Source organism: Lissotriton helveticus, chromosome 5_1 (genome assembly GCF_964261635.1).
Source record: "Lissotriton helveticus chromosome 5_1, aLisHel1.1, whole genome shotgun sequence".
NCBI lineage: Eukaryota > Metazoa > Chordata > Amphibia > Caudata > Salamandridae > Lissotriton > Lissotriton helveticus.
In genome coordinates this window covers 162,289,484-162,303,742 of record NC_136065.1, presented here as the reverse complement: position 1 = coordinate 162,303,742, position 14,259 = coordinate 162,289,484, and the positions used below count along the sequence as shown (strand labels likewise).

General features: G+C 43.1%; 1 protein-coding gene across 1 annotated transcript in view; it reads right to left on the bottom strand.

The window, feature by feature from the left end:
* Positions 1-14,259, bottom strand: part of SARDH (sarcosine dehydrogenase) — a 741,717-nt gene that overhangs the window by 221,394 nt on the left and 506,064 nt on the right. Inside the window, exon 14 of the mRNA XM_078641957.1 lies at positions 6,570-6,708. Coding sequence (XP_078498083.1) covers positions 6,570-6,708 — 139 coding nt within the window. The remainder of the gene's footprint in view (positions 1-6,569; positions 6,709-14,259) is intronic.

The following is a 14,259-nucleotide window of genomic DNA, read 5'->3' as shown; positions in this document are numbered from 1 at the left end:
AATGGTCTTAGCCAGCACAAGTAACCTGTGCGTTTTAAATTAATGTCCAGATAGACTGGCACTAGTGGTGTTCTTACTGGGATTCTTAATAGACGTCTAAAGAATATATTTTCCTCTATGTCAAATGATTTTTTTGTGTAGGGTCCCCAAATCTCGGCACCATATAAGGTGGCGGATTGTGCTTTGGCTTTGAATACTTCAATAGCCGGGGTTATGGCTTTTGAAGTGCTCACACCATGTATTTTTAAAATAGGGAGGGAATTCTGCTTCAATATTAACCTACTTTTTGACAGTTGGTTTATCCAAGACAGTCTACTATCCAGCCTGATGCCCAGATAATCAAATGAATCCACATAGTCAAGTTTGGTGCTGTTTAAGACTAAATTCTTCTTGAATGTTTTAGAGGGGTTAATAGCCATATATTTAGTTTTAGATGAGTTAATTTCTAACCCTTTTAACTCACAGTAACTGTTAAATTTATTTATTAGGTTTTGCAAACCTTTTGGCGTTTGGGATATTAGGATGGTGTCATCCGCAAATAGCAATGCTGTGACTGCCTCATTGCACAATTTAGGAGAATCATGGTTACATTGAGCTAAGTAGTGGGGAATGTCGTTTACAAATAGGGAGAAAAGGGTTGGGGCCAATACGCACCCTTGCCTTACCCCCCTTTTTACTGGGATGGCTCGAGTAAGTTCGCCATTCCTTCCCCACCTAACTTTAGCAAAATTACCCGTATGGAGTCTTATAAGATTAACCAATAATTCATCCGGGACACCCATTTTCTTTAAACAATCCCATAATAAATTGCGGGGAACAAGATCAAACGCTGAGCGTAGATCTACAAATGCAACATAGATACTACACTTTTTTATCTTAATGTATTTCCAGCATATACACATAAACCTATACACCTGATCTACCGTGCTTGTCTTTATTCTGAATCCAGCTTGGAATTTAGAAAGAATTTCGGATTCCTCAATCCAGTTTAAAAGCCGATTTAAAATATGTCTGGCAAATATTTTCTGTAAAATATCAATTAAACTAATTGGTCTGTAGTTACCCGGATTGTAACTATCCCCTTTTTTGTAGATTGTCACAATTTCTGCTCCCTTCCATGATTCTGGGATCGGGGTTCCCAGTAAAATAGAATTACATAAAAAATGTATATAGGGGCACCATACTTCAACGTTATGAGAGAATAAATCACCAGGTAATTTGTCAGGGCCTGGGGCCTTGCCTGCCTTTATTGCCTGTATTGCACACAAAGTTTCTTTGGTACTAAACTTCACTGTATCTATATCCTGTGGTAAAAAACGGAATTATTGTACTCAGAGGGTGACCCTACCTCATCATGCAAGCCAACAAAGTGATCAAACCACACATTTTCATCCAAATAAAAATCCCTATTGGAGCTGCCTGTTTTGTTGTTCTTGGCTATCAAGTTCCAGAAGGTACATTGATCGTGACTCCTAGCAGCACTCAGGAGATCCTCCCAGATTGAATCATCCCATTCTCTTTTTGCATTTTGCAGAAGATTTTTATATTCCTGTCTGCATTCTCTTACCCTCAACTGATCTTTGGATTTCACGGCAATGATTAACTTAGTTTTAGCTAGATGACACTGTTTATTAAACCATGGTGTCTCTAGTTCCAATTGCCTCTTTGTGGTATCTTTTTTACTTTTACAGCTTTTACTCAGGAGGGGAGTTAGAGATTCGACTAGATGATCATGCATTTTCAAAACCTCAGGGGATCCCAACCTTAAGTTTTCATATAGAGGGATGATATCTATAAAAGCAATATAAATTCCCAGAAGCGTCTCCTCTTTTGCTAAAATATGAGGCCATTTAATGGCTTTCCTATTATTGGAAACAGCAACCTCAGACACCTCCTTCTCACTTCCCATTATACTGTTATGTGTCAAAAAAGGATCCGACACTAACTCTAGTATTAGTGGGAAGTGATCACTCTCTGGTCTGTTCACGACCTTAAAGGCCAGCAGTAGGTACCATAAGTTAGTTGAGATCAACATGAAATCAATCAGAGATTTGGATAGCCCTTTACTAAATGTGGTATTAGCCGGCTTATCCGGATCGAGTCGCCCATTGCATGCCCTCAAACCATGGGTCACAGTCAATTCATATATCTGCATAGCGGCAACTGTACATCTTACAGATTTAATATTATCCAAAAGTGGGATATCAAGTGATTTGTCTTCATTTTCCAATAGATTTTCGAGCCCTACTATGGGCTCAAACTGGCAGTTAAGATCCCCACCTATAAATATTTTGGAATCAGGCTCTAAGTTGCACAAATAAGAGCTAAGTTGTTCAATAATCAATGATTCCTTATTTTGTGGGGAAGGTCTATTGTAGACATTTATCATATACACATGACCCATATCTTTCGTAGTTACCTTAACACCAAGTAAATCATTGGAAGCAAGGTTCAGGGGTGTTACAATAACATCTAAGGATATACTTGTCCAGATTATTAGTCCCCCTGAGGGTCTACCTCTCACCGATGCAATTGCCCCACAATAAAAAGCTTTATAACCAAGACGATGTACAATATTGATAGCCCAGGTTTCCTGTAGAAAAATAATGTCGTGCTCCTCCATGAAGGAGCCCCAGTTACTGTCACAGAGATTCCTAGACAGGCCGGCGATGTTCCATGACATTATTTTTAAAGCTCGGACGGGCTTACTGGGCATTTGGTGAGTTGGGTCGCTATTACTTATGATCAATATTTCCTCCTCATTGCATAACTCCGTAGAATTTTCCCCACAGACCTGATCATTGGATGCTTTATTATCCCATGATAATGAATCGCGGGCCGGAGCTTTACTGTCGTCATTTGGGACCAATCCTTGATGGTTAACCAGATGTTTTCCAGTCATTTTCTCTGCCTGCAAAGGCCCCGTTATCTCTATTTCTGGATTCGATACAATAGTACATGAATTTAATGTATCACCTGATTCATGCTGGTATGCACTCAAAATTGAGGAGGACAATCCATTAGGGTCATCGACCTTATCTTCTTGTCAATGACCCAACCATGACCAATTACTATCCGATTCCAAATTCCTTACAACTGGAGTTGGAGGATCAAAAAATGAGTATCTATTGGTAATTGGGATCGAATATTGTGGGGCTCTGCTTCCTTGATTTCGTTGCATTGGATAAAAGTAGCTTAAATCGCAGGTTCCAATTACTTGGTTGCCTCTTCGTGGATGTTGACTATATACAAGTTCTGGTACAGAAGGATCTTTAAAGTTAACCAGGATACAGTCCCCTTCTATATCTTTGGGCCTAGTACCCAGCCAACTGACTCTACGAACTTGAATAATTTGGCAGTTTACAGAATGAGGGAGAGGTCTATTTTCCTTTAGCCAGTATAAAGTCTTGTTTTTTAGTTCATCATACGACTCCCTTTTATTCGGTTTCAATGGGGGAACCCCGGTAAGAACTACCACATATGGTTGGCATCCTGGTGGCAAATGGGCGTTTGGGACTTTCTTTGACATCTGTATTCCTGTGGTGGAAACAGACGTTTGGGCATTGATATTTTTACCATTAACTGAGGGTCCCAATCCATTAAGTTGTTTTGTGGGTTCCAAAATCTGGGGGTTAGTGATGTTTGGTATATGATGTATTTTACGCGGTGCAGGCTTTGGGGGAGCAACCAATTGTTTTCCGCTGCCCAGAGGTAAAACTTTCGGGAGCTCCCGGCTTAAGTCTCCCAGTACAGCACTAGTTCTGCTTTGATCTGCTGCAGCCCTACCAGTCCTCGGTGGGCATGGTGGTTCCATAGGTTTAGGTGATACTATACTCTTCTCCTCCCTTACAGTATCTTGGCCAGACTTCGAGTGAAGTTTAATCAACGTTTTTATAGAAAAAAAGTTGTCCAAGGAAGTTTGTTCGAATCTGTCCAGACGGTCTGATAACCCTTTCAACCTATCAGTTATTGGCAGCAGTAAGGATGTCATGAGCAATTGGATCCGCTCCATCAACAAATCTGTTGCTGGCAATTCTTCATAATTGGTTCCCGGGACATCAGCAACATCAATGTCAACCGAAACATTAGATTGATCACAGCTCGGAGGTTCAGTACGTTCCACCTCATTAGTCGTAGAATCATTAACAACTGCTTTGATATGTGATCCCACATTCATATAGTTTCTACGAATTCTTTTTAGAGTCTTTAATCTATATGCCTTACGCGGGGTGAGTTGTCTTTTTCGTTTTATTGCAGCCCTACGAACCTTCTGAGTAGGTGATTGCACATTTAAGTCTGTCGGTGTATCATGTACAATTATTATAGGCAAAGCAGGGGCATCTGACGCTACAGGATTCAAAGCGTTTCCATGTCCAATATTAGTTGGCATTGCGCTTACTGATACAGGGTCAGTTGTAATTTGAAAAGGATCATTGTCTGGTCTCAGGTAGACAGTACGTGATAGCTGGTCGCTTGGGGCCATAGAGGTAGATGAATCAGGTTGGATATCATTCGGAGGAGATTTGGCATGCGCAAGAGACCCTATGGAGGATCGCTTGTGCGCCAGATATTCACGTGAGAGTCTGCGTTCTGCTAGAATGATCTCCTTCTCTACAACAGAAACTGCACGTGTAATGAAGTTATCCATGGTCCCTATTGTAGAATTCCCCCCTCTCCGTGCGTTTCTACCTGAGCGAGTTGACATTGGGGAGTATGTAGACATGTGCGAATGTTTAGCAAGAGAGAGAGAAAAAAATAAATAAATAAATAAATAAAAGAAAATAAATTAAAAGAAAATAAAAAATAAAAAAAAATAAAAAAATCTAGGTACTATATACCTTTGCGCAATGGGCCTCTGGGTCGCCTCAGGCGTTAGGGGGTTGGCCCGTCCCGGCCCCTGCTGGCCCCGGACGGCCACAGACGGCCCGCCCTTTGCCCGGGCTTCGCCTGGCGTCCCGCCTGCGTCCCGCAGAGCGTGCTCTCTCCCGATGTTGTAGGAAGGGCGGCGAGGGGCGGGGCACGCAGGGGGGCGCTGACCGGATGTAACGTGGTCAAGCAGGGACTCCTGGGATAGTGAGTCCCTGCCACGCTACCCCTGCAGCCTCCGCCGATGGTGTGTTCAGCCAGCCAGCAAGCGAGGGCAAACAGCGTTGGTGGGTTAGTTGGTCCCACGTATCGAAGCGGCTCCCGCGCAGCGGGAGCGGCGAGCCGTGAAAGGACAAGCAACAGACAGCAAACAGCCAAAGTAGGTAATTATGCAGGCTCCCAAGTCGTCCCGAATGCTCCTCACAGGGTCACCATCATTCACCCCAGCCAATCCCCTCTAAACAAGTACATCAGCTTACACTGCAAAACAACTGTCCCTCACCACATATTGAGGCTTATGAACCTTCCAACTATCACCACGTTTCTCTGACCAGCCTTCACAAACCGCCAAACAAGCACCCCAACTTTCTTAATACCCAATCAAACCACTTCTATAGAGAACCATCCGTTTCTACAATTTCACCATGATTGGAGAATAATTCTGCTCTACCCCCTAAACAGGCATAATAATCTTCCAAAGAATTGAATAGTCTAGGACATTTCCCCATACATGTGTTCTGGACAGTCTGGATGAAGTCATTCACTTCCACTCAAACAACAAAAAACAGCTTAGATACTGCTCAACAGATTAAACCATCTACAGGCCAAACATTTCTGCTAATACCTCTTGTGTGGAGAACTGAACAGGACACCTTGAAAGATACACAGGAAGTTGTTTTTGAAGGGTCAACACATCATTCTCGAATTGTGGACCTCTCCGGTGCCCAATACCTCCTTACGTCTTGTTGGCTAATGACAACAAAAAAGGTCCTTGCAATTTGTTTAGACTGCATGCACTTCACAATGCATGCACTTCCTTTTCCAAAGACATTAGCAATCCCTTAATCCACAGATCTTGTCTAATGTTGTCCTGTACCAGCACTTTTGCAAAGGCTTCTAGGTGACATTTCTTGTGTGATGCCCTCTGGGTCCTGCAGCGAATCCACCACCATACCTACCTTAGGCTGTCATCGGCTGTCTCAGTGACCATCAGGATTTGGAGGGCCCTTAGACTAGGACCCCCAACGTGGCCGCTAAATATGTTTCTTTTTGTTGTAGTGCCCAAAAAAGCTTTAGCAAAAATTTTGTATTGACTATGAATTTATTTATTGAAACTTTGTATATAAATTGTGCCTCTCAAACAACAGTCTTGATACAAATGTGAAGATTCATTTTGTACTCACCTACACACAATACTGTTAAGTACAGAGACATTAAACACAAAATAAGACCAAATTTGCAACTTAACACACAATATACCATAATTGGTGATAGCGCAAAACATTAGAGTGCCGAGGTACAACCTATTTAGCATATATTCAATAGCAGGTATCTAGTACCTGTTAATTAGACATCCTTGGTAGTGGGATGACCCTGATACCTTGATTGGCACCGTAATTTTCAGAAGCTTTGTGTATCCAAATATATACACCTTTGCACTGTCAAATAGAACTGGATGTGCGACCATTTTAGACCATACCTACCAACAGGCTTGCTCATGTTGGCGGTAAAAAGCCAATCAACCGCTTTCTTTGCATCTGGGCCAAACAGGTAGAATTGTCCAAAGTAGGACATGTCAAACACTGCCACCGCCTTCCTGCAGGTTAGGCTCTCTCGCTTGATCTACAACAGAAGACACAAGATCATGGGAAACCAGGAAGCGCAGAGCGAGGATTGTGTTAACTTTGCTGCCTTCAAGTAACAAAAGGGGACAGGGACGCGGAGAAGAAATTAAAAGAACCCCAGCGTGAGTCATCCTGAAATATTCCTTTAATTTGTGCTAAACCCGTCACCTTCCTTTTTTTATTTTAAAATAGATATTTAAATGAAGTTTCCCCACACTGGCAGTTTTCGTTATTCCCGAGATCTCATCAGCCTGGAAGCCTGCTCATTACCACCACAATGGAGCCTTCAAAGCTCCGTGTCAAGCTGTCATGTCAGCTGCCGCTCCTCGCCCTCAGCTCAGCTGCACCCTTCCCCCCCTCCTTCCCTCGTTAGCTTTTCGTTCCCTTCCCTCTTTCGCCATACTCTGAATTTACACCTATAAAACCTCATCAAGTCCTATCATTCTTTAACCTTTTCTGTATAAACTCCATCTCTTCACCCTTTTACAAATTAGTTAAATCAACATTGTGCTTTCTTTCATACTTACAAATAAAATCCTAAAAAAAACATACCTTTCAACCTCTAAACTCTGACTTGCTCATTAGGTCCCCATCAAAAATTACTCCTTTTTCCCTTTCCTTCTCCATGTGTTCCCCTTCACATCTACCCTCCTTTCACTGCATTCCCTTGTCCTCTCCATCGAAGCAACACCCACCTTTCCACACAGTATCTTAATCTATCATACTTTACCTTTCCACCTACTAGCATCATACCCTGCTTACCTTTCCACCCATTCTCCTCAGCCACAGCAACCCTTCCTTGCTGTCCTCACATCTAGGAATACAAATAAAATCTATGCCACCCCTCAACCCCCTCAATTTTCCCCATCTGTCTCCTCTGCACCAGCTGCAGTGTTGTGAATAGGATATTGTGGGTGTTTCAGAAGTTTTTTATTGCTATTAAATCAGGTCCTTAGTCGCAGAACAACATTGTAAACACATGAAGACCCAAAAGAACTCCAGTCCCCTTCAGTAAGGTCTAACTAGCGGATTTTACCGCGGTCCCGCCAAACCAAATGGCCCTAAATTAGCACCGGACTAGAGGATTGTTGACACAGACTTGATCAGACGGAGACACCGCCAGCCAACAGCGGCCCCGTTGTGCTTTTGAACGTTGGATCTTCAAACTAAGTTGCAAGGGGAGCACTGGCTCACAAGGCAAGTGACAATTTTGGTCCTGAGGAGAACCCCGGGAACTAACGGGGTTTGAAACGCGTAGACCAACCTGATCTCGGGTCTTTCAAATATTTTTTCTCTTTTTGTAAAAAAGTTTGTGTTAAAGATAGAGTGAAAAGTCTCACTGTTAACTTGATGAACTACGAAAGAATTGTACATAGAATTCATTACCACAAGAAACATTAAGTTGTTTGTTAAGTTTTAAGAGACATTGACACCGAGATCACAGTATGTGTGTATTGTTGAATGGAGTATGATTGATTGGCCAAGAGTGTGTGATTTTGCATAAACGGTTAAATTGTTTTGTCTAAGTGTGGCGTTTATTCACTGTGTTGTATATTGTGTATATAAACATTTTTGTATTTCCAATGCATAAAAAAAGTATATGGTTCAAACATTGAAAAGGAAATAAAATACTCAGTTGCAATTTATAAAGCAGGTTGTTTGTTATATTCATAATAACCATTTTGTTTCAGATTAAAATCAGTTTAGGTAGGCTCTCAGCACTGGCAGTTGTTGTTGTTTAGTTTATCCAAAAGAACTTGGCACAGTCATTGCCCCATGGTACCAAGTCCATCTCTGCTGTGTAGTTTCCACTAACTTTTTGCGGAGTCTATTTTTGTTTGTGTATTAACTCTGCAGCGTGAGGCTGCCATACAGTGCACAGTATGTGTGCTGCCCACAAAACTGGCTACACCCAATTGGTTAATTTAACTCTCCAGTACGTGCATTGTACATCAGCTCAGAATTACAACAGTAAAGAGGAATTTAAATGTCACATGTGGATTGCAGTGTGCTTTTAAAAACACCCAGAAGAATGAACCAAAAGTATGGCTCCAGAAGACACCAATGTGTGATCCTGTAGTGTAGTTTAAAAGTATTGTGGTGCTACACAACAAGGAAATGTGCTCTGTGATGCATAAAAACCTTTTTAGGTTTTTCCTTAATGGTGTCCATTGCGGAAGCACTGAGGTGAAGCCTATCGGTGTTTACGGGCTGTCACCATATCACTAGCAATACTGAGCAACCGGTTTCTTGTAAGCAGAAAAGTGAGCCCTTCCACTCAAAAGCAAGGAGACTGCAGAAATGCCTCACCCTCCTGGGAGCACTCATCAGGAACTATGTGAGGTAGAGGAGGGAAAAATGAGTCGGGCAGAACAGGTGTTGCTAATAGGGGTGGACGAGAAATTCGCTCTGCCAGTGGAGTTTGCTGAGTTTTACCCACTCCCTGCTCCAATTGGAATGTGGATTTCTGGCAAAACACTGACAACCACTGCATGGCGGAGTTTTACATTGCACCAACGGAGGCTCCTACGCTATGGTGGAGGAGCGCCCTCCCCCCCCTTGGCTCCCATCAGCAGCCACATTTTTTAAAAATACAACCATAATAAACCCTTGTCTATTATCTTCTTATTTTCGCTATGAAGTTAGGGCTCGGCCAAAGGGATGGGGGGTGGGGTGGGTGGGGGGGGGGGAGGAGTGTTTTGCACTGTTATCAGTGCACATAACGATTTGGCCGTTTCAGGATAGCCAAACTGTCATGCGCACTAAAGCTATCTCCAACCCGAGCTGCATTGCCAGGTTGGAGAAAGCAGACACAGACTCGCAGTCTAACTGGGAGTGCAAATTGAGGGTTCTCAAGCCACCTGAACACCTGAACACCTCTGTAGTGGGATCAATGACTTGTGCTGTCCTATATTACTTCCTTACCTGATTGTATATGGATTGGTTTTATGTATGTTTTTATTATCCATGTTATTACCATGTTATTGACTATTGTACTGTTCCCATTATCTCTGTTGACTCCTACTGCCCCTACCCTGTCTTTGTGAAGCGCTCTGATATCTGTAAGGATCCTGTTCGCGCTATATAAAACTTTGAATAAATAAATAAATAAATAAATAAATCCGGACACTGCTTTCATGCTGCCAGCAGCATGAAAGCAGCATCAGGAATGGCCACATTGGACTCTGGGTGCCTGTGCCTGAAGTGGAGAGGAGCGCGATGCAACAGGCAAGTGGGTCTGTATTTTTCTTTGTCTCGTCACCCGTCCGTCACCCCTTCCCCCCACCTTGCCACTCTATCGAGACACCTTCCACTACTGCCTCACATGCAGCTCGCCAACGTAAGTTGGCAAGCGAGAACTCCCTAGTGAGATTTTTGAGTGCTTGAATGCTTCCAGCGAGACTTCTCGACGCAGCAGGTCGCTACTGTTCTTTCTGAGAAAGCTGCAGTTCGAGAAGAAAATCTACTTGAACAGCAGAAAGAAGCAGCTCCCTCTGGCGCGGCGCGTGATGCCGTTCACACTGATTTTACACCATGGAACAAGCTCCCCATGCTAAAAATCAGCATGAACAGTGTGACATGCAGATTTCCAGCCATGGAACTCCATGGAATCTCGCAGAGTTTTTACGTAACTCCGCAGAATTCTACAGAGTGAAACTCCTCGAGTTCCACGCACCCCTAGTTGGAAACAAAGAAAAGGCAAGAACAAAAGTTTCTGCACTGTGTGCATGCGTGAATGCATATTTGCCTATCTGCCTGTGTATACGTGCGTGTATCTATATCTGTGAATGTCTGCATATGTCTGTGTGTGCATGATTACAATTGTATGTGCACGGCCAAGAATATCTGTGTACTGCTGAGGAGCGAGTAATTTGCCCAGATCCACCACCCTTGAAATGACATCCCTGGAGATCCGGTGTTGGTACAGTGGTGGTATTCTCTAATAATAAGCAGGCACTGGCACACTTGTGATAATTACTGGTAAAATGCAGGGTCTGCCACAAAAGTATTAATCTCTGGCAAAATACTGACCCAGGTACAATGGTGACAATGTGTGGCAACACGGTTTGTGAGGCTCAATGGTACCAACCTTTGGTAACATATTGACCCTGGCACACCATTGGTAATCCCTGGCATAGTGTGGGCACTCATGGCATGAGGGTGCCAAAGCAAAATGTAGATTATTTTGAATACATTAAAGTTCAGACATGTATGCAGAGAAGAACCAATACAACTGAACATATATAGCAGGTATGTTAATGTACATGCTTAGCTTAATTCTCCTCAACCCATGACAAATGACTTTGCCCATGCAAGGTTTCAAAGAGAGGGATGGATAAGGTGAAACATATTGCATTTGTAAATGCTTTTTTATATTAGCTAAGTCACCTTTAAGTGTGGCCTGTAAGTCCACAAGGCTTAGTTCTTCTATGTTAAAGTGGGATTTGCTAGCTATTAAGGAAAAATAAATCCCCACTATGATCAGTAGCAAAATGTGTTTTGGTAACTGTGAACTAAAAGCTACATTTTCCATCAGTATGCTTAGGAATGAATAAAAACCTCTGCCTTGTAAAATACTAGAACGTTCAACCAATGCTATTTTCCACTTATAAAAATCTAATGCATTTGTGAAAGTAGATGCACTTAGTGCTGCCTGAGAGTAAACTGGTTTGCAAGGACCTTGCTCTAGACATTGAATACACACTCCCTGCTGGCTGTTAAAGACTGTACTCTCTGAGAGGACAAGTGCCAGGCCTCTGGGAGAAGGAGGCCTAGGTTTTAATAGTGAACATTTATCAGAGATTGGGCTTCTGTAAATGGGGAGGCATGCAATTGGCAACACAAAGGGCAACTTTCATTACTTTACCTTTTGAATTCGAAATCCCTCATGTTTCGGCTCTGAGGGCTTCTGTTACACCGGTTTCGAATTGGAAGGTGGCTGAGCATGCTCTTTCGGATCTGAAGCAGCAATCAGCTCGTCAAGGAAGATCTCGGTGCCGTGTGGTGTGTGGGTGCCAAGTCCAGCTCAGAATGACGGTGCTGACCATGGGCAGAAGGCAGTGGTGTACCAGAGGCCTCAGATGTGGCATGGGACCGGGAAGGTAATGCCTCCCTCAGGTACATGGAGGGAGCTACAGTACTCACTGGTACCTTCAAAGTGCGCTGGGCCAGCGGAGAATCTTTTTCTTAGACTTCCACTTCAGAATCAAGACTTTGCGGTGAGAAAGCCACCTCACCCTCGACAGCTGGGGCACCTGGGTGCTCAGCAACTGACTCCTCTCTCTAGTCGAAGAGGACTGGAGTGCTGTCCCCCTCTCTTCTGTGCACCATTGATACTGAATTCATGGGGCATGCTCTTTGATTATGAAGGGTCTTTTTCTTTTGAAAGGCCAAGAACATCAAATAGGAGTCTTCTAAGGTTGTTCGGGGGATAAACACAGATTACACACTTCATGGAGATCTGACCTTTCATCACATGGACATTCTCCACCACTATGATGATCTCTAGAAGGTTGTCAGCCAGTTTGAACATAAAGGCAAGCGCAATTGTTCGTCTTCTGCATCAACGGGGCACGGATCCGAAGGCTCAGCGAGGACAGCATGAGCCGTCGAACTGGAGCTCACATAAACATGTCTGAACCCGACAGCAGAGAAAATTCAATCTAACAATGGAGCTGATGCCCATGCACATTATTACTAATATGTGGAGTCACCAGGTCCCATGACTCGAAAGTTATACATGTCCGAGACTCAACACTAGATGAAGGAAGTATGCACATCATGCGTGTCTATAGCTACACATGCCGCAACCTTTTTATTTTGGAACTACCCCAACTTTATTATTGCCTGGTGCTTCTTGTACTTAACACTCAATTCTATGGGACGGGGAATTGCCTGCTGCTCGTGGAAAAGCCACCACACTGTGTTGTGACCTAATCAGATTGTATTTATTATAGTGGCAGGAATACCGCTTCCCAATTTCTGGCACCCATGATATTCTTTTCAGCTACTAAGGTCATACTTTGGAACATGCTTCTTGCAACTGTTCTTTCATAACTTATTTAATGCCTGTAAATCCAAAGTGAGGAACTTCTGAAAGGTCTATGGCTGGGAAGCACTAGGTTTTTCAAAGAACCATTAGTAGGGATCATTCTTGGTGTATTGCAATTATGGTGTCCAGAGATGTCAATTATGGGTCACCAGACTTAGTGTCTGCTGTACCAAGTTTGCACTTAGTTGGCCCTCGCTCTGCCCTTGCTACCCTCAGTCTCAGGGATCCGGAAGACAGCAGCAGAGACAGAAAGTGAGCAGGGTCCTTGCAGGACGTTTTATTCTCTGTAGTTTCCAGATGTTGCCATTGTCTAATTACACGAAACATAATAGAACGCTGTTGAGGGATTTAGGGTGGGGCACAGGATCAAACATTTATGTCATCGGGGTCAAAGGGTGAATAATGTCCTTTCTGCTACTGCAGGTATTTTGTTGAACTGTCTTCAATTGTGAAGTTTGAGAATAGTTAGATGATATAATCCACAAGATTATGTAGGCTAAAATGGCTCGGTAGAATATGCTTTTTTTTTTTACAGTCCTTACTGCAAGAACTATAGCAGTGGGAAGATAGTTTTTATTTTCAACACTTTTTCCTTTACAAATGCAACGATACTTCGACGCCTCGTCAGGGGCAGTAAGTGCTATATAAATTCAATTACAATATAACAATATTACTCCTTTGCACATTACACCTGATGAGTAATGTAATGTAAATTGGAATTTATAAAGCGCAAGCTGTCACTCCGCGAGGAGTATCCTGGAGCTTAAGGAATTGGCGGTGAGAGGGGGTCCTATACATACCCTGTTATATCAGCGCAAGACAGCAGGCATCGGAGATGTTATATATCCATGTCTTCAAAGCCTTCCTAAATTGAGTTTCAGTTTTCTGTAGTTTTAAATTGATTGGGAGTGCAGTCCAGGCTTTGGTCCCCAGAAAGGCAACAGTTTTTGCTCCTTTTGTTATCCGTCTAAAAGTGGGAGGTTTAAGAAGATTGGTTGTGGAGGACCTAAGCGCCCTAGTAGTGATATAGGGAGAAAACCGTGCTGAGAGATACTTAGGTCCTAATTTGAGCGTGGCTCTATAAGTGATTAAAATAATTTAAAAAAGGATTCTTTTATGAATCGGAAGCTAGTGCAGAGCTTGGAGAGCCGCTGATGCTGAGGCTTTGCGAGGGAGCCTCAGGACCAGGCATGCAGCAGCGTTTTGGACCACTTGCAATTTTTTTTATCGTCGATTTATTGGCTCCTGCAAGGAGGATATTGCAGTAATCCAAGCGCGATAAAATCAGGGCCACTGCCACTGATTTCTTTGCCAGAAGTGGAATCAGATCAAAGAATTTCTTTAATGATCTGATAAGGCTGAAGCAGGTCCCTGCTGTGGCCGATGCGTGCAGGAGAAAGTAAAGCGCAGTATAAAACTGTACCCCTACATTCTTTGCTACCTTAACCATATCTGGTGGAGGAGTGGTTACGTGTGGCCACCACATGTCCGGATGGA